This window comes from Abrus precatorius, unplaced genomic scaffold, assembly GCF_003935025.1.
Source record: "Abrus precatorius isolate BTA unplaced genomic scaffold, Abrus_2018 Scaffold10, whole genome shotgun sequence".
In the NCBI taxonomy this organism is placed as follows: Eukaryota; Viridiplantae; Streptophyta; class Magnoliopsida; order Fabales; family Fabaceae; genus Abrus; species Abrus precatorius.
Genome location: NW_020874292.1, coordinates 4,005,349 through 4,026,891, shown reverse-complemented (window position 1 = coordinate 4,026,891; position 21,543 = coordinate 4,005,349). Strand labels below are relative to the sequence as shown.

The following is a 21,543-nucleotide window of genomic DNA, read 5'->3' as shown; positions in this document are numbered from 1 at the left end:
AGATTGTGAAGTATATGATCCAACATCTTCAGCCCAATGTGGACATCAATTTGGAGGAATCTTACTGTATTATCAAAGTCCCCATCAATGGTTTTGCTTTTTCATAAATTCCAATTCCAATTACAAAGCCTAGAAGTGTAATTAATATATATATATATATATATATATATATTAAAGTTTAAATTATTTTAAAACGTCATTTTTAAAATTTATCAATCAAAACATCAAATTCCATATAAAATAAACAAGTTGTTAAATATTTGTTATTCAAATACTAATATCAGATTTTATTAAAATTCTTTTAATTTGTAAAATTTTATTAAATGTTTACTTCTAAAAGTATAAAACTAAAGAATTACTAAAAGTATTGCATATCACAAATGATAATAAATAATTGAATACAAAACGATAATTTAAAGGTTTTGAATAAGAAACTAATAATGAGATTAAAAATACACGATTGACTAAAAAATATATAAATTACACAAATCTAAATAAAAGAAACTATAGTGAAATTAAAACAAGGATCTATTACGATGCTGGCTATAAAAAGTAAAATATTTTCAATAATAATCTATTAATTTTATGTTTTGAACTGATATTCTTAAAGATCAATCAACATTTCCTTACATCATGAATAAGATAAGTTTACAATGGTGGATTGAGATTGTTTTGGTAATAAGTGATTAAAAATAATGATAAGGTCTTATAATCACGAGATCGCATCTTGCACTGCACTGCAACGGTACGCTATTTGTTTGGATCGATTTGGATAAAAGGAGGAAGATCGTGTAAATGAACAGCAAATTTTGGGTCCCAATTCAAAGCAGTGAGTGCATATACCTTACAAAAGGAAAATAAAAAGGAAGATTAAATAAAACAATTAAGAGTCGCTATCTATACAAAACAACATAATTAATTAATCATATTTAAGGGGCAAATACGCGCTTTTATATTTTCCTTTGACTCTTTTATATATATACATATCACTGTGTCGGTTTAAAAGCAAATGATTAAAACTATTATTACAGATTAATCTATGTTTGCTTCCCACTACTTTTATATACACTAACTATTTTGAATTAGTTGTCATTTAAAATCATTGCTTGTGTTTATTAAAGAGACGAGAGTAGTATTGGGATTAACCTATGTTTAGTAAATACTAACATTGACTCAAACACACGACTAGTTAGCAAGAAGGAAAACTTAAGAATAATGTCCTCAAATATTTATAAGTATTAATGAAGAAAAAGAAAGATAAATAAAACTATAAGATCAATAATTTTGTTAATATACTCAAATACAAATTATTTTAAAATTTTTTAATATTAAATAAAAAATATTCTCTTCATTTTTCATTCATTAAATGCATCGGAAGAAAACTGTCCATTCTACTAAATACTATTTATTATGATAAATGTCTTTTTGATTAAAATATTATTATTAAAAAAAATAGAGTCTAGTTGAGAACTAATTAAGCGTTTTAAGTATAATACTAATATATGAGGATTATTTAAGAAGAAAAATCATACTTTCTTATTCCATCCATTTTTTATCTGCCTATTTTTAAAATTTATCTATTTGTTTAAAAATTGAAAATAATATTTATTACAATTTTAAAATTACATCTCTATGTATATTTAATTTTTAATTTATGTATTATTTTCAAGAAAACAAATAAAAAAAGGGAGGTGATGTTCTCTTAAAAAGACATGAATTTTAAACTAATTTTTTAAAGTGATTTTATGGGCTCCCAACAAACTACCCCGAAAAAGTCAAATAATCTTGTTTATCATAAATGGGGCGTCATTTAATATTATGAGTAAACATGAAAGAGAAAATTGTAGTGTAAGACATTAGACCAGTCAAATGTACTGCGCCTACATGGGAACGAGTTACCGCTTTTAAAGATTTCATCATTTTATGTGGCCACATCTTTATATATAGAGACCACACCCTTTTAGTTTTGTCCCAGACCAACTTTTCCTGACTCCTGCACACTCCATCACTTATTTCACTTAACTTGCATTTTCCTACCCAAAGACTCTTTCCACACTTCACACATATGGCAGCTTTTTCATACCAATACCACCCTTTCCTTGTTGACCCATCATTCTTGCCCACTGCTTCTCCTCCTATTACTGCTACTCAGTTTCCACTTCATCAAGAAACATCTTTTAATGTCACAAACCAAGACACTAGCTGTGTTGACCAAAGTTCCAAGGTTTCCGTCAGTGACAATGAGCCTTCTGTCACAAAAAATAACCTCAGTCCTCAGTCCTCCATGGGAGTGGATAAGCTTGAAACTGGTGAACAAGTCACTCAAAAGGTCACTCCTATGGACAAGAAAAGGAGAACCAGAACTGGGTCTTCCTTGAGTAACCCTCAATCCAAGGTAAATAAATCTATGTTTGAGCTGTAATGGTTTTTGTTCCTACCTTATTTCCTAAGCATTATTTTCCTAGATATAGAAGGAAAAATAAAAAAGGGAGAAAAAAATTAGAAATATAATAAGTGATTGATGTAATAGAAAGAAAGATATAAAGAGCAAAATGGGCTGTAAGATAACTGAAAATACTATGTAAGTATATGAATACTATAGTATAAAAATATATCCATATGTTAACCAAGTTAATTATTTTGTTGATTAATGCAGGATACTGCAGTAGAAGGGAAAAACAAGAAACCAAGGAAGAGCAATGGAGAGGTGAAAGAAGAGGAGAAGCGAAAAGGTGAGAAGAAGGATCAGAGAAAGTGTCCAGAGGAGCCTCCAACAGGCTATATCCACGTAAGAGCAAGGAGGGGTCAGGCAACGGATAGCCACAGCCTTGCTGAAAGGGTACAGTAATTTCTTAACAACTTCAAAATTATCTATGGATGTTGGTCCACTTGCTGGAATTACTAAAATGCCCCAGAGTTATATCTCCATGTCTCATTATGAATCATGCAAAATATGGATTTCAGGTGAGAAGAGAGAAAATCAGTGAAAGGATGAAGGTGTTGCAACGGCTTGTGCCAGGCTGTGATAAGGTAGGTAAAGTAGAACTTCATGTCACACTTGCATGTAGGACCAATTAAATAATATTAAAATTTAAATAATCTAACATTTGGCAGCTCCTTTCCTTTTTTATCCTTTTGATTGGTTGCGTTATCCTCATGTAGTTTTGGTTTGTAACTAGGTGACTGGGAAGGCCCTTATGTTGGATGAAATAATCAACTATGTTCAGTCTTTACAAAATCAAGTGGAGGTACCCCCAATATATACCCTCTTATTTTTGTTATTACACTTTATTTATAAGTTATAATGGGTATACTAACAAGCTAGCTATGCCTCTAATTTATGCAGTTCTTGTCAATGAAGCTTGCTTCCGTGAATCCCATGTTTTATGACATGACAACGGACCTAGACGTTCTCTTGGTTAGACCAGAGGTGAGGATCCAGAAAACCTTGTACTTAATTTGCATGAGCCAGTGGCATTTATGTAGTTAACCAAATTAAAAAGTGTAATCGTGAGATTAACTTGGTCTATTTGAATTTCCAGAAACTAAATAGCATTGCATCACCATCACCATCACCGTCACCACTACCATCTGTGTCACATTGCAACAGCCCCAACCAAGGCACAACTTTTGCTGACACAACCACCATGACCCCCACCAACATCTTCCACACTGTTGCTAGTGACTACCTTTTGGACAATTCAGCTTCGTTTTTTCTTCAAGGGCAGAGATCAAATGTCTTCTCTGAGGTATAATAAACACAAATGACAAAAAAATTAAATTAGTTTTTAACAAAAAGTAGAAATACTTTTTTTTCCCTTCCACTATTATTATTCTGACAAAAACATCACTTTCAGGATACCGGTAGTCATTTCTGGGACGTAGAGGACCAGCGACAAAAGTTTCTTCATCCATATGGATTCAGCAACAACTTATGTTCTTTTCATTAAATATATAATTCACAGAACTACCCTACAAAACTACGAACATTTTGTAAGTTTTCAAATTATGCCACATATTAAAACTTTATTATATAATTTAATAACACGCGCTACCTAGGCACTGACCCCCCTTTATTTTATTTTAACTTTTTAAGGATTTAGCTTTTACATTAGGTAAGGAAATTCCAAAGAAGCACGAGAATGAGCCAAAAAGGAGTTAAGCACCAAAGCTACGCTTGGTATCAGTATAAGTACATGATTTCAGTTGAAGGGAGGGTAATTCGTGGCGTAAAGACTCTGGCTTGGTTCCCTAGTCCATCATATTAAAGTGACCTTTGAAGATGAATAAAGGCACCAAAATTAATGGAGGAAGAACCAAAAGGACAGAAAATGCCGACCAAATAAGACCATATCTTTTCTAGATCCATTGTTCTGTTCCAGTGATTTTTGTGGACTTATGATGCACAAATTCCGAGAGACTATCAATAGAGTAGACATTGAAATTTATGTCATGTAAATTATCCAAGTATTGATTCTTGTGGTGGCAGTTATTCTCTTGGTACAGTTAATTTCACCATTATTGAGAAATGAGGGGTTGATGCTACTGATCATGTTCTTGACATGACTGGCCATGCATTTGTTTGTTGGTCTAGTTAGCTTTTATGTATATGTATCTGCAGAATCTTCAGAGTTTTGGCATCATTATGGTTGTTATTTTTATTATTGTTATTTATTATTTATGGGTCCAGCCATTTCGACATTTTCACAATAGCGTTAATAAGATCATGGTCGATCTCCACTGGAAAAAATCAAACAAATTGTCAAGAGTTTAGAATACAATAATCGTTAATTTTCATATAATTTATAAATTCTGTAAAAGGATTAACATATTATTATTTAATTTTTTTTCTCTCAAACTTAATACTCGGCCATTAACAATCATCAATCAATCCCTTCATTTGCAAAGCTAATATGTTGTAGATAAACACATTCTTTGATAATCTTTTTTCAATATACTCTTAAAGATTGATTAAAAATTATTAAAATTTGTGAAATAATATATAAGACTTATTAAATTAAAGGTGAGATCGATATAATTTTATAGTTATAAACTAAAAAAATTAGTTAAATACAAATATATTTAGAAGAGCGTGTTAAAAAAAATTATAAATAATATTTATATGAAGTTATAAACTCGCTTAATTGCTTATCGAGCCAATGCATGAGTGCTTATGTGTGTTACTTTTACATAAGAAAATTTGGTGTAGTTTTAACATTGACTGAAAAAATCATTTCACATATCTTTTTATATTGTCAATTATATTTAAGGAGAATGTTGCATCAGTCCATTAAAGAATTAGTCAATTTTATTTATATTTTAAGAAAATCAATCAATTTGCTTCGCCTAGAAAGCAAAGAATTGATGTGACAATTTTTTGTTTCCACAGACAAGGAAGTTCTCTTTGTACAAGGATAGAACTGTCAAACAGCGGAGAAAATTTTCCATGCTTTCAGAGTGCATGTGCTATGGGAACACAGAAGAATTCTTCCGAAGCTGCGTGCATTGAACCATTACTAAAATGTGGCGAGGCCAAGATAGCTGTGTGTCAAGTACAGACAATGACCTCTTACATATAGCTCATAAAGATGATATTAATTGGGTGTCTTAAAAGTAATATTTAATCAGGTGAATAGTTTTGAGATAGATTTTCGTTTTGGTTAATATTAATCATTAAAGTAGTTTTCATTTAAATATTTACTATTAGTAATTTTTAATTAAAAAATACCTTTACTTTTTCTGTGACAATGATGATGATATCCAAACTGTAGCTATTTAAACACTGGCTTTTATCTTGAACTTGAGCTTAAGCGTAATTCGAGAGGATAGGGAATCCAAAATTTCCCCTACGAATATCCCTGTCAAATAATGGGCTTGGGAGATGGTGGTGTGAAAACGAAGAGAAATATTCTCACTACTATGGAATCGGTGTGACAATATCTATGTATCAATCTATTATCTATTTATATTGACAAAGACTATCAGCATTCATGGCAGATAAATAAATTAATAAACAAAAAAGGAAAAAAAAAGAAAAATATCAGCAGTATACCACATACACTACCTACCTCACAAATGCTGCTTCTTTTACTTTCTCCAATTATGAAATGCAAGTGAAAAGTAGACGTTTACATAAAAGTGAAGAAATAAAACAGATAAAAATAGAAGTCACGTGTGATTTCCATCCCCGTTAATTAAGAAACTAAAAGTTCTTTAGCAACTAAAAGTTTTTTTTATACCTTTATAATTTGGCTGTGCAAATAAGGCTACTGAAGTTGGTTGTAAGAAGAATACATCACATGATTTATAATTTTGTCAAAAGGGATGGAGGGAAGTTAAGAAGGACTTTAAAAGAAACTCCTAAAAAATATGTTAAGGTGAATAAAATCTCTTAAAATTTATTCACATGATTTTTTTTATCTTTGTAATTTGGTGTTGTGTAAAGAAGGTTACTAAAGTTAGCAGTAAAAAAGAATAGATCACATGATTTTTAATTTTGTCAAAAGTATAGAGGGAAGTTAAAAAAAAGACTTTGAAGGAAATTATTAAAAGAATATTTTAAGGTGAATAAATCTCTTAGAATTTGATTTTAATATATCTTGTGATATATATAGTTAATTTCATCAACAATACAAGATTATTGTTGGTGTTGTAAGCTTTGCAGCCATGGATATAGACAGTCCATGTGGATTATGTGTTCCACCTGCTTTCTCTATGTCGACCCGCATGTTGCACTGTCCTCTCCAATCATATGCACCATCTTCTTCTGTGTTTCCGTTCCAATTGAGGGTATAGGGATATATAAAACATGATCAACTGGGTTTTGATGTATCTTGCATAACTGGCGTTAGTTATTAGAAAGAAACTAGAAAAGAGCTTGATTTTCATTGAACCCTGTCTAGTCCTACTTTTTTTCCTACAGACACTAGCCTGCTCTAGAACCAACTACTTCATCTAGATTCCTGTTCATCCTTGTTATTTTGCATAAGATCCGTGTAATTGGTTGGTACCCACCAATACATGCATGACTAAAGCTATTAAAGTTGAATGATAGTAATGGCTGATTAGTTTCCATGTTAATTATTTTCAATTTCAAATCATGACTCATCAATGCTGGATTTGGACACTATAGAAACTGTTCTCTGGGCCGTTGATGCATATTTGTCACTTGGCTCCTGTTAGTATACCTAAGAAAAGCACATGACCAGGAAATTGCAATGTTAAAGTTCAAACACACTTCCCAACCAAACCAGTTTGAGAAGACAAGGTGCTGCCATTTGTTTAGCAATAAACAGAATTGTTGGTACCCAAAGAAGTAAATGCTGTACATATTTGTTGCTCACCAACACATCCATCTGCAATTGAGGGGTCCCCTTGTTTTTAATATTTTACTCAAATAGAGTAGGGTCATCTTCCCTGAACTGACAAGTAGTGCAGTACTGGAATTGTCTCTGCTTGATAAAACTTCTTAGTTCTTGTTTTTTTTTACTGATTGATCATTGTTCATTCAATGCTTAAATTGATGAATTTAATTAAATATATAATGTTTTCTTCTTGTTAATCCCTTGCCAATTAATATCATCCTTCACAATTCTTGATTACTGATTTTCTGGAAAGAATTCCATTATTGATACATAATTACCTTGAAAGCTTAATGTTGTTAGCAAGAAATACACGAATGGTTTCATATTTTACTTTATTTAATTTTTTACCCCAAATTTAACTTTAATGTTAAAGAATGGCATGTCAAGAATTAAACTCTAAATTACTTGGTTGTAGAAGTTCTAATATCAAATATCATATTATCATGAATAAACCCCTTGATCGTACGTGTAAGTAAAGAAGTAAAAATATAGGAATAGTTTTCATGGTATATATATATTTAACCCATAGTTCTTGTAGCAGTATACTTTGCTGCTAAAAGCCGATAAGGCTAAAATAAACTGAAAGTAGAAGTGCTTCGGAACGAATCTTTTTTTTTTTTTTTTGGTGAGGGAAGTAATTGCAGCCAAACAACAATGAAACTGTGGGTCGCAAGGGATAAAAGTAATTTCTTTGGACAACAATGCAACAATAATATATGTTTTTTAAGAACTTTTAAAATTTTTTTAAGTCTTCTAATTTTTTAACTAAAAAAAAATTGATCATTAGAAAAGTTTTTTTAAATGCTTCTCTAATTAAAAACATGCCTATTTTTCGAAAAAAATAAATGGGTCCTATTATTGTCTGCGGGTACAACTATGACAAGTCAGCATCTAAACCCCTTCTGACTTGTATATATAAAGCAATATGCATCAGCTCGACACATGTTACAGTGTCTGTCTCAGACGGTGTAATAAAGAAGGTAGAGAAACATTGTTGATTAATTTTTGCAAAGTATAGCTTAAGAAGGAAGAAATAAAGATAAAAAATTCCCATGAATAAAATGACGTTTTGAATATCTACAATCGATAATCACGTACTAGTAGTTGATTATGCTTATCATGCACTCCATAATTGTCGTATAATTTAATTATATAGACTTGTTTGCCACGTAAATATCCCTTAGAGTTGCTATTCATCTTTACTATAGTAAGCTCGTACGACTCGTTAAAATCTTGAAGCTGAATCCCCGATAATATTACCAGTGCTACTTTGCCAATAATATGGAGTATCTGTGGAACCTCAGAACCATCATTGTTTGGTAACTTTCTGGAGTTAAAAAGGAGCGTACCCTTTCTGTACCTTCAGTAATTTTCCATGCTCATGTGTCAATTTTCTTCACTGCTTCATTATGTGAGTGGGAAACTAAAGCTGCAATAATTAAAGATATGGGGTTGGGGCTATATCTAATCAAGTAAGTACATAAAAGTGGTTCGTACGTAAGGGTGCAATAATTTTTACCAGTGACTGAATGTAATGTACCAAGAGTGGCGTCACAATCTGCTGTCTTGTTAATGAAAATTTGCATCTAATTGTCGTTTGATTTAATAGATAAATGACACGAGTCTTGTAATAAGCTTGATCATACATAAGCAAGCTTGTTTGTCATGATGACTAAGCCGACATGTGTGCATGGGATACACCAATATCTTTGCCTTTGGTCCAATCATAAACATGATGATTATAAAGTTTCAACATAATGAATATCTAGTCTTATCATATGTTATTACAAGGCTTGAGTGGGATTAACATGACAGCAGGTCTAATCCAAAAAAGTAAATTTATAAAACCCCTTTAAATGGTAATGATAAGTTACTAGGTACAATACAACTACATGCTAATCACGCATAGATCAATCTTAATTCCTAGATGCTAATGATGAGTCTGGGAGTGTGATTATTTCTTTTTCTTTTTTTTTCCCCTAATATGACAAATATATAAATAATAAGCTTTTAAGAAGATATTGGTCTAGCATGAAGGATCTAAAGCTATAACTAAATTGTCGGATACATGGTTTGTCGGGTATGGTTTATATCCAGTTACGTATTGATTTGCTCAAGTTTGTATGTAGCTGTGACAATGACATCACAACTTTCCCCCAACCAATAAAAACAGTGATTAAAACTTAACAGTGCTTAGGTGCATGATTAGTGTCAATTATAGCTATAGAAAGGGTGGCCGTAAAGGACATCAACCATTCATTTAATTGCCAGAAACATGGTGAAGACGACAGAAAACATTTCAGGAATGTGTCTCCGGCTGCTTCAACTTGGACTAGGATTAGCTAAAAAACAAGATAGGGCTACAAAGACAGAGAGATTCTTCCTTTATAAACCTAATTAATTAATGTTAATATACTCAATTTCAGCACGCTAAGCAGATGAGTAGTAAGATGCCATCAATATACCAATAAATAATATTTATTTAATAAACTAATGATATGCCAGAATTTTATTAACAAAATACATTCAAATTATGTACATCAAATTTACCCAAGATATTTTTTCATGGAGTAAAACACGTTACTTTTGTATGAGAGAGAAATTCCAAATATTATAAAATTAAGAAAATTTTTAGGAATCATTTTAAGCATTTTAAAAAATAAGATATTTTAAATAAAAATATAACACTTATATTTTAAATATAATAAATAAATTTTTCTATAAAGATCTTACTAATTTTATATCCTTAAACAATGTAAATAACTTCTTCGAGACTTATTTATAATATCCTTTCAACTAAATCGTATAGATTAAAAAAGTATTAAATTAGTTAATATGTTATTTTAAAAAAAAATTGATTAAAACATTTTAAATTTATCTCGATTTAAATCTAATTCTATTATCATATTAACTATGAAGGAATTAAAAGATTTAATATTTATGAAAGATAAATATATATATATATATATATATAATAAATATTTCTTAAAGCTATATCAAATATCACAGAAAGTCTTTAAAATTTTCTATAGACAAACCGAATAAGTAAAAAGATATTTGATAAAAAAAAATTTTCATTTTATGTTTTCAATTTTAATTACAGAACTGTCATATTGTTTTTAAAGATTTGTATGTGAAACAGAGAACAGAAAAAAAAAATTTCAGTATTTTCTATATATATCTTTAAAAGGAAAAAACAAAATAAAAAAATGACAAGTTTAAAATAAAAACTGAAAATAAAAAAAAGGGCAGAAAATAATTTGTAAACGAAATTGTTTGGGTGGTTTATGAGTGGTTGGAGAATGGATAAGGACAGGAGATTATGCTTTTACCTAAAAGGGTGTTGACGAGTCCCATACAGAGAAGAGAGTCTGAATAAGGAGGAGGGTGAGGGACCAGAGCTTGCAATTGGTGAGGGGAGAGTGAGATGGTTGGGGTTGGGGTTAGGGTTAGGGACGGTGCAGACCACAGTAGGAGCCAATTGGGGTGTGAAGGCCCACAAGACCATGGAGGAGCAAACCTGCCCTCATGGCATGGCCCCTTCTCTCATTCAATTGCCTTGTCCCTTTGCACCTTCGACATGCCCTGTCCCAACAATGCACTTGAACCTTTTCTCCATCTCTAACCAACCACTTCTTTTATGTTATCTTTCCTTCTTCCTCTTCATCTCTCATTGTCCCTGCTTTTTTTAATACCCATCTCTTCTCCATAATATCAATCTTACCATTTAATCAAATCTCAAACATTTTCATATTTTTATTGTGTCAAATTTTCATACAGAGTTTGTCACATTCGGAGATTATTGATCCCACCTCATAGATACTTTATATGTCTTGCTTCTTATTCTTGCTAGTTATTGACATGGCCATGTTTGGATTGATAAGAGAAAGTGAAATAAAATGTTACCCAATTGAATAATAATCAACTTTCATTGTTTTGAAACTGGATGAAATCAAATAGAATCTGTTTAGTGTATTTTATTCAATTTCATTTAATGCCCTTCTTACTTTCCCTTAAATTTCATAGTATGAGATAATATTATTTTTCATAATAGTATAATATATTTATTTTTTATTAAAGATAAACTAATTTTTAGTCTTTATAAATACGACTTAAAATACTTTTTGACGCGGAATAATTAGATGTACGTTACATTGTTATTAAATAGTGTTAGAAACTGTTTTTTAAACTTTTTAAGAATTAAGCAGCAAAAAAAATTTTAAGAATTAAATTAATATATTAATCAAAATAAAATTCTATTTATATAAACTTAATTCTTTTTTTTTTTTTTGTATTTTACATCAATATTTGAAATTTTCGGAGAGACCAGTAGAAGGCTCATGGCAAAAGTTAATCTTCATTACTATGGCAAGTTGCAGTGGCAATGCATGTGATAGAGACGGAAACAGCAAGCTGACAGCGATAATGATAATAGAAGAAAACTGTCTGTTTTATTTCTTAAAATGATACAATAATCAAAATGAAGATTAACATAAATTTTTGGAATCAATTTTAAGAACTTAAAAATAATAATTTTCTAAAAATATTTATGACATTTTATATCTTTAATGTATATTTTAAAAATAAAATTATATCATTTTTACATATTTAAAGTTGGACATATAAGTAAATGCTAATAAATTTGTAAAAATAATAGGGAAATACTTAAATAAAACAAGTAAAATCATTTTAATTTAATGTAATCTGTAATTTATTTTCTACTATTATATAAATATTTAATTAAATTATAGACCTAAATGTACTAATAAACAGAGTCCAGAACTCCAGATTTTTGGGTGAGTAAAACAGTAACCTTTTCGTTTTTTTTTTTTTGAAAAAGCAGACTCGTGATCGAAGGTATTTCCCCCTTTTGGGCCGTGGCAGATGCATGTTTTGCCTTTCAGTTAATACAACATAGACTCAAATGTGGTGTTGACCATAAAACCAACACTCGAAAGTGGCCAACTTCAAAGTCTTGTTGGGCCTCTTTTTGGATCACTCAACCAAAAACATTTGGATCATATCTATAGATACAAACTAACAAAAATTAGTTGCTATTTATTTTTATCATGCCTTACTTGATCGTTGATACATGTAATGAAATGATTATAATACCTACATGAAATGATTATTACCTATGTCCTAGTTATTGGGCGTGATTATGGAATTAAACTGAGAATGGATGCTATTCAAGTCTAACATAAGGGAAGGGTCCATAATAGCTTCTTCAATAGGAAGACATAATCAATGCCATGTTGATTTTTCACACTTCAGATATCAGATATTAAAATACTATGCTTTTGGATTAAATGTTTTCAAAAGCAAAGCTTTAAGTGGAGTTAGTATTTATAAATAATTTTTTTTGCTATTAGTATTTATAAATAATTTGAATAATAGAACATCACGAAGTATATAATATGATCACAAAGGAAACAAATTTCTATAATAATGTTATAAATATCTACTCATATAAATATGAGAAGTATGATAAGTTTATAAAGAAAAATACATTTGTACGAATAAGTTTGGTTTAGCGTGGATTAGATCTAATCTAAAAATGCGTTTCAAAATTTAATTTAATATACTAAAAAAATTTCAATTTTTTATTTTTTTTACTTTACACTAGAATAATAATATGTTAGATCGATTCATTGCCACCCGTATTTCCTTTCATTTTGTTTCTTACATAACTTTTTAGTTCAGTGGTTGATATTTTTTTCCTTCTATGTGAGGTAAGAAAATAGATAGTATATGGATAAAATTAAAGGTGTTTAAAACCGTTTTTAAATTGCTAAATTCATCTGAAAAAAATAAAAATTAATTAAATTGGAAATTGATCAAATCAAAATTTGAAAACACTACATTTTATGTCGATTTTTTTGTTTTTATTGTTAAAATTAAACTAAACTAAACCAAACCAAATCCCATTTAATAAATATATTTTATTTTTTACTATATTTTTATATAAATTTTTCTACCTAATTTTATCATAACAGTGTATCACTTTTATTTATTTTAAGTTTTTTTTTTTAAAATGAATAATTTTTTTCTCTATCTACAATTTTCTTTTATAATTTAATCATTTTAATCATCATGTCTTTTTTTATTTTCTTATATTTTAATAAACTTAATTTGATTTTTGAACTACTATTTACTTTAAATTAAAAATAGAGTAAATTGTCATATAATAATACATAAAATTTTAAAAATAAAATAATTTAATAATAAATAAAGGTAAAAAAATTGATCCAAAATAAACTGATACTTTGTCGTTTGATTTGATTCAATTTTTAAATTATATTCAAATCGAACTAATCCGAATTGCATTTTATTTTAATGTAAAATTTTGATGTGTTCTGTAGTGAAAACCAAATCAAACCAGACACACTTCTAGATAAAACACTACTTTTTTTTATTGGACATTGACAAGACAAAAGTCAATGAAAATAAATGAAAGGAATTGAGCATAAAAATAGAGTTTTCTTTTCATTACTAATGGTGTGTATAATAGCCATTTTATTAATTTTTATTTAAAAAAATGAACAAATAGTTAATTAGTGCACTTTTTTTAATCAACTTTAATTTATACATACTTTAATTTTTTGGACGTTTAAAATGTTTTGATTTTGACATAGAAATATCTTCTATTTTAATTCAAACACATCAAATAATATATTAAACAACTATAAGCATTAATTATATATCTATTTAGAATTAGAATGGAAATATATTTTACATGAATGAGATTGATGAAAAGGAATTTATTGTTGGAAAGTTGTAAACTTTCTTGGACTGAGATCAAAGTATTTGTTATAAATTATCTAAGAATAAAAATTTATGATGATGTGGTCATTAAGTTTTAATTTTAATGCTGAACGTTTTTAATTTTATCTAAGGGATTAGGAAACTAAATGTATTTTAGAACCAATTAATCAAGGAAATGAGATTAGGTATTTTAGAAACCTGACCATTAGATTGAACTACATTTTAGGTTATACACATATTTTATGCAAAGAAAAAAGTATAAGAAATTTTGAACTCAACCCACCTTTTAATTAATTTACAACTTAATTTCATTATCTTTTTTAATTATATATTGCAGTTTAGTTTCATTATTAATTAGCTTCTTAAATCTAAAATTTCAATTCCATAGTTAATTATAGTTTTCCAACATTTACATTTTTTTTTATTATGCACTTTAGTTAATTTTTCAGTTCACATTACAACTTTATTTTTGACCCAACTAGTAATATTCTTGTAATTTGGTACTTGACATTAATCCTAATGGACAATAAATCTATTTTGTTATTTCAACGATTTGGTTCACTTGTCAAAAAAATTATCATGCTTCGATTAATAATTGAGTTGAAAGAGAAATATCTTAAACAATAAGATAAGCTACATATTCCTATGAAAAATCTGGAAAGTAATTTCATATTATAAATTTAAATTATGTGTGATTGGAAACATAATGATAACAAAATGGTAATGTTAAGATTATATTGGAGTAATTGAATATACACATATTTATATAAAAGTGTCATAAGTTGAAATTGTAACATATAGTAGGAGGAAGTAGTTTTCAAAATAAAATGTTCGAGTTGCATGTTCATATAATCTAAGATTTACTTATACTTTGATCATATAGTAGGACACTATATCTAATTTTAGAATATTAAAAGGTTCACTTTGCAAAACAAATTATCTAAAAATATTGAGGTGTTTAAATTTTTTTTTTATTTTCTTAATATATGTATATATTATAGTAATCATATTTTTCACATATAAATATTATATTCTTAACACAGAATTTATGTTGAGAAATGAATTAATTACACCATTTAGAAAAATTCATTATCATTTGAATGAATTCACCACTAAAAATTTATCTCAAACCCTTCAAGAATTATTCAATCATTGACATTCATTAATGTAAAATGTTATTGAAAGAGCTTTTGAACTTTAAAAAAAAAAAAGATTTTGTATTATTATTAGTGAAATATAACTAACTTATAGAATCAAGACTCAATGTTATTTGATGGTAGTAAACCTTGATGAAGAGTTAATTGCTAAGTTAATGAAGAAATTGACAATAAAAGTGTACCTTATAGTGACCACGTTTTAGGAGATGATACAAATGAAGAGTATACTTATTTTGAAGAGAATCTAAGAGATTCTATAGAATACTATGTAAATATATTGCATTTCTTAGCTTGTACTTGATTAATATATTTTGTAGCTTGATGTATTTTGTGATCTTAATTAACATATACATGTTTGTTTATAATGCATTTATTATTTTAGATTGAATTAAGACCTTTCATTTAATAACTATGTTTACATGTAAAAGAGATATGTGCACTTTAAAAAGAAATAATGTTCTCATCATCAATAAAATGAAAGAAATAAATTATGTGATAAATTTACAATTAAAAGCTTATGACTCTAATGGAATTACAAGAGAAACTTAATAGATCTTTTAAAAAGATAAAGTGAAAGGTCATTGAAAGTTACTAAAAAGGAATTTAACAAATATTCTGACCAAAAAGTAATAGTTTGGTGAATTGAAAGTTATTAAGCAATTTTTTTATGTGTGCGAAACAGACCAAGTCTGTTGTAGTAAGGATGAATAAGGGTTGTCAAACCACGTTGACTTGTAAGATAATAGTAGGTTCTAATATCCTATTTAAGGCTTGAAAAAAGAACTATATACATTATCTATGCACATTTTGATATTTATTGATTTGAAACTTAAATTGATTAAAGTTAAACAGTGTAAATAAAATTAGGAAATAATAAGAGAGAAACTGTTGAGATTAAATTTCTTCTATCTAGCTCAATTGATCCCTAATGTTATATAAATATGATTTTATTAATCAATACTATTAAGTTCTCTTAAGCTACTCTAAATCAATTCCTTGCATTTAGTTATTAAGGATTATAATCCAACAACGATTCCTCAGTTTATCAAATCATGATCCTTACATTAACCAACTAATAACTCCAAACCCATTTCAAGCATTTAGAGCTATTAGGTGATATGATTCAAATCGGAGTTAAAAAGTATTTTCCAATCAAAATCAAAGACAAAAAATCTAAAAACGAGTGATCAGTTTATCTAAAGCATTAAGAGAAAAATTACAATCACTAACATTGAATAATAAATATCATAAATATAACAAAAAAGAAATACAAGATAGTTTGACAGATTACATTTAATTTCAACAGAAAAGTGATTTAGCTACTCATGGTGATGAGTGTCAATCTCAAAATACAAGAAAGAATGGAGTAGAACATAAAATGATGAATCTCCCTGTTCTCAAGTTGAATCCCTAGCTCTGTGGTCTTCTATTCTTCCTCTATTTTCTATTTTTATGTTTGTTGCCTCTGTTTTTCTATTCTTTCCTTTTTATACCGTCTCAAAAATTAAAACAACGTAGCTGGAAAGAAAGTGAACTGCTCAACTCTTGGGAAATGATTGAACAGTTGGGAGAATTCTTTATAATTAAGAAACCTAAACCGTTGGTCTCTTGTAGAAGCGCTAGGCGCTTTGAAGACTGAGACCTCTCATCCTCTTTGAACCTAATCCGCTCAAAGCCTGTACAACGGCTAAATAGTTGGGACATGCTTCCAAACCTTGCTCTCGGGCTCCAATCCACTCAGTACTTCCCCAAAGGCTGAGCGGTTGATAGATTTCAAATCTTCCAAAAACTTTCTAAGACCTGCAAGGTCAAAATAGAAGAAAATTAGTTTTAAAAGTCAACAACTCTCAACAAAATACTATAATTACATATCATTTTGATTTTCTTAAAGATAAAGGGGTTAAAAATAAAATTTTTATTTAAATTAAGTTTTAAGTGTCTAAATACTGACTAAAATTTATACAAATTAAACACTTAACAAAAGTTTACCAAAAACCAATGAAGTTATGTTACAAAACTTAAACTTCTTGATTTTAACTTATTCTTATAATTTTTTTTAATAACTTATTTTATAAAATACGCTTGAAAACAAAATAATGGATGAAAAAATCTTTTTCAAATTATGGTAATATAGTGATTATGTGTGGAGAGTACAAGATAATTGAAAAGCAAGCTAAGAATGCACATGATATAAGAAACAAAAGGTATCTCTTTAAGGAATCACACTCTTTAGAAACCAACGAGGTGACATTAGAGAAGTGCAAGAGGTAAATAATAACTAAGAAGTTAATTTTTTTGAAATGTACTTTACTTAATAAGAGATCAAGGTTAAATGATAAAAATTTCTAAGGATAAAATTGAACTTGAATGGATAAAAGTGAAACCACAAAAAAATTGTTAATTCTTTTAAAAATAGTAATGTAATTTTTAGAGAGAGCACAATAGTTTATAACAAAGCTCAAAAGTAATATCTAATTTTGTAAAATAAAATTAAAAATTTATAAATTAAAAATCAAATATTTAATTATTCATACTTATATCTTCTTACTAATCTTAAAATGTTAAAAGAACAACTTGAATCTTCAAAAGATAAATAAAAATATTTATTAATAAAAATGATATTTAATCAAATTTATTTTTTAAAGTACTTTATTTTTTTTCTTTTTCTTCTTCTAATTTTATATATAATCAACTAATTTATTTATATGAACTTTGAACTTTTAAACTTTTTATTTTCTGCAAATGATACTAGTATATGATTAAATATATGTTTTAAAATTATTGTTCTAACATACTAATTAATACTATTTATACATGACATGTAACATTTTGTTATAACTTTATTTTTATTTTTATTATTTAACTTAAGTATTTTTATTATTATTATTGTAAGTTTAACTATGAGTTATCAATTAATAAAAAAGTGTGATAATTTATGATCAAATGATCGTAAATAAAGTCATATTTAGTGTTAATGAATTTAAAGTGATAAATTTTTAAAAAAAATTATACATTAGTTATATGACATTTTATGTAATTAGCATTAGTTATAAGTTGATTATATACTTAAAGTTTTAATTTAAGTACTGTATATGCTTTAGGTATTAGTTTAACTACTAATTCTTATAAATACATGTTTATATTAATTTTTGGTATTGATTTAGTTGTTATGCCTTATGATAATATTTTTTCTTTTTATTATAATTATAATTTGCTTTTTTTTAATAGTCTTAGTTTAATTTATTTTTATAAAATTATCAATAATTACACTAAGCAAAAAATTATTTTTTAATAAATTTCATTTTAAAATTACAAACTATTAGTTTACCTGTACAAAATATTAAAAATATAGGATCAATTATAGTGTGTAAATTTATTTTAAATTAACGTGCTGTGAAATTGAATGAAATATTAAAAAAAATTACAATTGTTTCATTCGTATGCATAATAAGAAGAGATTTTTTTCAAAAAAAATATTTAATATATATTTAAAAAGGTGTAATGTTAATTTTTAAGGAGAAAAATAGCAATTTTTTAAAAAAAATACTGTTTAATAATGTTAACTTTTGAGTGAGATTTTTTTTAAAAGTAGAAAAAATATAAATATTTAGCGAGAAAAAAAATTATTTTTCATCAATTTTTAAAAATGTATACGAATAAAAAAATAACAATAATAAGTAAAAATGTCATTTATAATGACTATTTTTTATTATTTTTTCTTTTTAATATTAAATATTAAAAATTACAAGGATTTTATTCTTTTTCCCTTTGCTCTCTCTATATATAAATTTATTTTTTTAAGAAAAAAGCTCTATTTTTGTGAAAAATTTCAAAATTTTAATTTATAAGCTTTGATTATATTTTTTTTTATGAAAAAAATATTAAACAAGTAAAATTTCAGAACTTATGATTAACGGTTATCGGTTTAATTTTTAGGAAATTTTTATTTTTATTTTTATTTTATTCTTAATAATTATTTGTTTTAAACAAAAAAATTACTATTATGCATAATTTATATTTTTCTTATAATTTTATCCTAAAAAGGTAATAATTCTATACAATTTAAATAAAAATTATTTAAAATTACTTTTCATATAACATATTCAACTAAAAAATTCATATAGTTAATTATCACAATAATTATTTTTAAATATAATTAATTAGTTCAATTATTTTGTTTATCATAATTAATTTAGACACAATTAAAATTTTAAATTTTTTAAAAAATTAGACAAGTTGGTAGTGTGGTTTAGGTCATAAATTGTAAGGAATATAGGAGTAAGGTCACAAAGTAGAATTGATTTGTGATTGTGAAAACAAAAGAATGAAAATAGCATAACCAAAAACCTTGATATGAATTATTTTGTCTTAATCATCATCATCATCATTATTATTATTATTATTATTATTATTATTATTATCCCTTCACTTGTAAGTTCGTTCTAACACGAACACATAAACACTGCGGAGTCCTATCGCGTCTTTCACTCCCTTCACACTACACTCTTCTCATTCTCTCTAATCTCCACTCTTCAAAATCATCCAAACAAGCACAAAACGACAATTACCTCTGCGTTTAGACGGAGAAGTAACCAAATGGCAGACGTTCCGCCGCCGGAGGGCCAGATGAACGGCGGAGGAACGGCGGCGCCAAACTCCTCCGAAACCCTCGGATCGAAGCGCCAGCGAAGACCTAGTGTCCGATTGGGCGACATCGGAGACCAGCCCTACGACTCCCACCCTCGCCGGACCACCGCGAAGCCGTGGCGGCTCGCCTTCGACCACAACCGCAAGGACGCCGCAGGTAAACCCTCGAAGACTCGTCCTTTAACGAACTTAACCTCCGCCGCCGAGTTCGGCGAAACCCTAGAGAGCGACGGGAACATGGACAGCGTCGTGATTGGTAGTTGGAAAGTGAAGGATTCGAAGAAAAGGGGTTCGAAGAGGGTTAGATCGAATTGGATTTCGAGAATCGACGGCGAAGATGTCGACGACGGGTACCATCGTGATTTCGACGTCGAAGCCTCGGAAAGCCCTCTGAAGGAGCAGAGCCCTTTTCATTCGATGGAGAATTTGGGAGTTGATGGACACGGGCATGGGAATGATAGAGATGTGCAGCATTATCATGATAGGAATGGGAATGGTGGAAGAGGAGAAGATGGGGTTAGGATTTGGCTTAATGGATTAGGGTTAGGTCGTTATGCTCCTGTTTTTGAAATTCACGAGGTTGATGATGAGGTTTTGCCTTTGTTAACTCTAGAGGATCTTAAAGATATGGGGATCAATGCTGTTGGGTCTAGAAGGAAAATGTATTGTGCAATTCAGAAGCTTGGGAAAGGGTTCTCCTGAGATTTGCCTTTTTTTTTTTTTTTTGATCTTTCTATTTGCGTGTTGTAGCATGGGAGAATTCTCAGCCATTGCAAATTAAGAAGCATGTCTGAACGCTGAGTTGTAGAGCATGTTCTCACATAACTTGTTAGCCTTCTGGAATGGTTAGGTTGGTCCTCACATCATGTAACTGCTAATTTTGTTGGAGTAGTTCTTTGTTGAGTTTCCTCGTGTAATTCTAGGTGTGTTGTTGACAACGCAGAAGGACTAATCGTGAGAAAGGGGAAAACATCTTATAAGGAATTTGGAAAGCTTTTTGCTTATAACATAAGGGAAGTGCTGTTTCATTTCTCCATTCTATACGTTGGGTGATGAAAGATGAATCTTTATAGTTTTTATTATGTGGGTAGTCTCTGGCTCTATTGGCCTCTTTGTATTTGTAGATGTGCTATGATTCTTCATGAGTTATCATCATACATGGGTAATTAATAAAGGCCTTTTTCTGTTCATTCGACGCATCATTTGGAACATATTTTTTGGTTAAATTAGTTACTTTTACTCTATTTTTTTAGCTTATGTTTTGTGGATACCGCTGCAGTTTGGTGTGTTTTATGCTATGGTTATCCTATTTAATGGATGCTTTGAATGTTTAGTTACTGTTCTTTAGGGCTGCCTCGGAAGGCTTATTGATTTTGAGTGGATGGATGGATGTTCTGTAACACGAAAATAAGTTGCATTCTCTTCTCTTTCGTAAGCAGAGTCTATTTGTAGTATTAATCAGTGAATGATATTGTTAGGCAGAGCAGAGATGATTCAGAGCATACAGTATTGCAACTGTTCTTGTTTGTCTTAAGATATAAATAATGACGGAGGTGCCTAAAGTGGCAAAAATTTGGTAGTTGCTGATAAGATTATTATGGTAGGTGAAT

At 28.7% G+C, this 21,543-nt stretch overlaps 2 protein-coding genes across 5 annotated transcripts; both read left to right on the top strand.

Moving 5' to 3' along the window:
* Nucleotides 1–1,968: 1,968 nt before the first annotated feature.
* Nucleotides 1,969–4,855, top strand: LOC113853286 (transcription factor bHLH137). 4 transcript variants are annotated; one of them, XM_027483841.1, is made up of 8 exons: nt 1,969–2,395; nt 2,657–2,839; nt 2,965–3,030; nt 3,180–3,248; nt 3,347–3,430; nt 3,543–3,749; nt 3,858–3,993; nt 4,097–4,855. In XM_027483841.1, the coding sequence occupies exons 1-7, from the start codon at nt 2,066–2,068 to the stop codon at nt 3,948–3,950; spliced, it is 1,032 nt and encodes a 343-aa protein (XP_027339642.1). In that variant the 5' UTR covers nt 1,969–2,065; the 3' UTR covers nt 3,951–3,993; nt 4,097–4,855. The 4 variants fall into 4 exon arrangements, with proteins under 4 accessions (XP_027339642.1, XP_027339645.1, XP_027339643.1 ...); XM_027483844.1 differs by having other exon boundaries at nt 1,974–2,395; nt 2,657–2,754; nt 2,973–3,030; nt 4,097–4,739; XM_027483842.1 differs by having other exon boundaries at nt 1,974–2,395; nt 4,104–4,652.
* Nucleotides 4,856–19,744: 14,889 nt separating this feature from the next.
* LOC113852579 (ankyrin repeat and SAM domain-containing protein 6-like) lies at nt 19,745–21,204 on the top strand. The gene is made up of 2 exons (XM_027482892.1): nt 19,745–20,783; nt 20,877–21,204. Exon 1 carries the CDS (start codon nt 19,883–19,885, stop codon nt 20,633–20,635), a length of 753 nt encoding a protein of 250 aa, XP_027338693.1. The 5' UTR covers nt 19,745–19,882; the 3' UTR covers nt 20,636–20,783; nt 20,877–21,204.
* The last annotated feature ends 339 nt before the right edge of the window (nt 21,205–21,543 follow it).

What these genes read in the sequence shown, in the direction of transcription:
- LOC113852579 (XM_027482892.1), top strand. Translation starts at nt 19,883, where the DNA reads ATGGCAGACGTTCCGCCGCCGGAGGGCCAGATGAACGGCGGAGGAACG.
- LOC113853286 (XM_027483841.1), top strand. Translation starts at nt 2,066, where the DNA reads ATGGCAGCTTTTTCATACCAATACCACCCTTTCCTTGTTGACCCATCA. An exon ending in TTCTCTTGGTTAGACCAGAG is followed by an intron (nt 3,431 to 3,542) that starts GTGAGGATCCAG and finishes TTGAATTTCCAG; the next exon opens with AAACTAAATAGCATTGCATC. An exon ending in GATCAAATGTCTTCTCTGAG is followed by an intron (nt 3,750 to 3,857) that starts GTATAATAAACA and finishes CATCACTTTCAG; the next exon opens with GATACCGGTAGTCATTTCTG.